Source organism: Vigna angularis, chromosome 3, assembly GCF_016808095.1.
Source record: "Vigna angularis cultivar LongXiaoDou No.4 chromosome 3, ASM1680809v1, whole genome shotgun sequence".
Lineage (NCBI taxonomy): Eukaryota > Viridiplantae > Streptophyta > Magnoliopsida > Fabales > Fabaceae > Vigna > Vigna angularis.
In genome coordinates, this window is record NC_068972.1 from 12,114,576 (window position 1) to 12,117,589 (window position 3,014).

The following is a 3,014-nucleotide window of genomic DNA, read 5'->3' on the forward strand; positions in this document are numbered from 1 at the left end:
TCATCACCACCAAAGCCAGAGCAAAGCATAATACAAACCGACACAAGAGGATACTATTTCCACGTTGAATCACCATGGCATTGTCTAATGGAACTTCAACTACCGCTTTGATTCCTCAAAGTGGTACAGCTTCCATCCAACATCGTGCCTCTTTGCCCAATCCATTTGATCTTACTGACGATCAGATCCTAGACATTGTTTATCTAGCCCACCTCAATGACGATGAAATTTGCGACACAGATAAACTTTACAGCCTTGTCTCCAACATTGTCCTTCGGGTAATTCCCATCCATTTTGTCCACTATTTTTAATTTCTAATGTTCATCATATTCTGTTTTTCAATAATACAATTAGCATCGTTGATTATTATTACAAATTTTTAATTTAATGTCCCTTATATTTTTTTAGAACATAATGCACCGCAGGGAGTTGTTACAAAATAGTAATTTAGAAAAGCTATATGGAGTGGCTAACTTTCAACTTTTTAATTGTTTTACAGAGCCAATCTCTGATTTCCGCAAGCAGTTCCAAACCAGAATTCGTTACACTGAAGCTGATTTCTTGCCAGGTTAATTTTTATGCACATGTTATGGTAGATCATCTAAATGTAATAGGCGTTGTTAGTATTTAATTTGACACTTACATACAAGCGGTGACACAGATGATATCCACACGTGCTGCTGCGCACTGCGTACACCAGACAACAATGTGGATACTTCAACATCTGAAATGCTACTCCTGGGATGCGAAAGCGTTGATAGCAATAGCTGCTCTGTCTTTGGAGTACGGGAGTTTCGTGCACCTTTCTCAGTTTCAAACAAACGATGTGCTTGGAAACTCGTTGAGGCAGCTGAATCAAGTTCAGAGCAGGAATGTGTCTGCTGTTGCCGAACTTGTCACGTACATAGTGACAGCGTTTCAGCAAATCAAAGAGTGGGCAAGGTATGCTGCTGATGGTTATGATCCAGAGGACGTGCCTGACTTGACAGAAGCCTTTCAGGCCATCCTTGTTGTTGTATACTGGACAATTGCTGCCGCTGTTGCTTCCACTGGCAACCTTGTCGGTGTATCGTAAGTTTTCATCTATTCAACTCATATCCAAGTTTTTAACTCAGGACTCGAACTGAAAAACATTGATCTTATTGTATAACTTACGTTGTTTGTCTTGGTCAGGAGCTATAAGTTATCAGAATACAAATTCAGGCTTTCCGTTGCTGTTGAGAAATTGACAACGCATCTTGGAAATTGCAGTGTGCAAATAGGTTGATAAATTATTTGTTTCCTGTTCTTTAAATCCTATGGAGTTTGGAGACTGTTTAAGGTTGTCATAACGGTATAATAAGAGTTTGTCTTTATTTGTTCAGGCAATGTACGAGATTACGTTATCATCAGGAACATCTATGACAGGCCTAAAGATATTGTAGACTTTTTGAAGGCTCTGATCTACCCTCAAAAAAAGGGGTCCGAGAATCCCAAGATATTTCAAGGGAGCAACCTAGTTACAAAGGTTAGTTCGTTACTTTTGTTGCAATAAAAGTATTAACTGGGTATTGTTGCAACCTAATTATGGATGGAGAGAGACCGAGTTGAGTGATCATGTTGTGTTTTTTATTTTTTTTATGCCACAAACAGGGCATTGAAGTGTTCAGGCAGAAACACGTGTTGCTCTTCATCTCGGGTCTGGACAGCGTTGAAGATGAAATTTCGCTTTTGAATTCAATGTACGACAGACTGCAAGAGGATCCAAAAGAAGCAAAAGGTTTTAAGAAAGAAGAATTTAAGATTTTGTGGATCCCCATTGTGGAGGAGTGGAACGAGGGCAGTAGGGAACAGTTCAAAGCTTTGAAGAGTGGCATCAAACTTTACGTGGTGGAATACTTGTACGAGTTACCAGGGTTGAAGATAATAAAGGACAGAGAAAGGTTGAATTTTGATATTCAGCCAATTGCCCCGTTGTTGAGCCCCAGAGGTACCATAATGAATGAAAACGCCCTGGAAGTGATATTTGAATGGGGGATAGAAGCCTTCCCTTTCAGGAAAATTGATGGTGAAGAACTCACTCTAAAATGGAAGTGGCTTTGGGATTTAATCTTAAAAGCAACACCGGGACTGCAGGTACCTTACATTTTTCAATTTATGTCGGTAAAATGGGATTAAAAGAAGCATTTCTTATTTAACTTGCGATGTGAATCAGGTGAAGGAGAACAGATACATCTTTATCTATGGAGGTAGCAACAGTGCATGGATCCAAAACTTCACACACGAACTATCTAGGATAAAAATGAACGAGAGTATCCAGCGTGCGGATATCATAATAGAGTACTATCAACTGGGGAAGGGGAAGAGTGAACCGAACAACAGTGTTCCGAGTTTCTGGATTGGCGTGGAAAGGAAGAAGCAGAACAAGAAACACCAAGAGGCCGTGGACTGCGAGATTCAAAAAATTGTGAAGTGCTTATTCTGCCTGAAACGAGACCCACAGGGATGGGCCATTCTGAGCAAAGGGCATAACATTAAGCACCTTTGCCATGGGCAGGCTGTATACCAGACCGTGGCGGAGTTTCAAAACTGGAAAGGTAAAGTGTTTGAGAGAGAAGGATTTGACATTGCCTTCAAGGAGTACTACGACGCCAAGGAAAAAGAGATATCTGCCATTCAACCATGCGAGGACTACACTTCAACTTCAAGTGTCATAGCTACCATCACATGCCCCAACCCCACCTGTGGCCGAGTCATGGAGGTCTCTTCTGTTAACTACAAGTGCTGCCATCGTGATGATGCTTTGAATTGTTAACTACAACTGCCTCAGTTTCGTTTTTCTTCTTTCTTCAACTTCCAAGTTCTGCTCCCATTTTTCTTTGCTTACTATGCATCGTGTGATATACTATACTATACGCCGACCTGGTTTACCCCTTCAATGGGTAGACAAAGCTAGAATAAGACTCTCTTTTCTCTGTCTCTCTGTAGTCGAATTTCTTTTTTCAATAAAGTTATAAATTACGCTTTTTTTTTAA

At 40.4% G+C, this 3,014-nt stretch overlaps 1 protein-coding gene across 1 annotated transcript; it reads left to right on the plus strand.

Moving 5' to 3' along the window:
• LOC108324979 (protein SIEVE ELEMENT OCCLUSION B) lies at positions 1-3,014 on the plus strand. The gene is made up of 7 exons (XM_017557945.2): positions 1-278; positions 500-568; positions 662-1,071; positions 1,174-1,262; positions 1,365-1,507; positions 1,633-2,115; positions 2,195-3,014. Exons 1-7 carry the CDS (start codon positions 75-77, stop codon positions 2,792-2,794), a joined length of 1,998 nt encoding a protein of 665 aa, XP_017413434.1. The 5' UTR covers positions 1-74; the 3' UTR covers positions 2,795-3,014.

Excerpts from the sequence above, each read along its gene's own strand:
- LOC108324979 (XM_017557945.2), top strand. The coding sequence starts at position 75 with ATGGCATTGTCTAATGGAACTTCAACTACCGCTTTGATTCCTCAAAGT. Across the intron at positions 1,263-1,364 it reads AAATTGCAGTGTGCAAATAG|GCAATGTACGAGATTACGTT; the intron begins GTTGATAAATTA and ends TTATTTGTTCAG. Across the intron at positions 2,116-2,194 it reads AAGCAACACCGGGACTGCAG|GTGAAGGAGAACAGATACAT; the intron begins GTACCTTACATT and ends GATGTGAATCAG.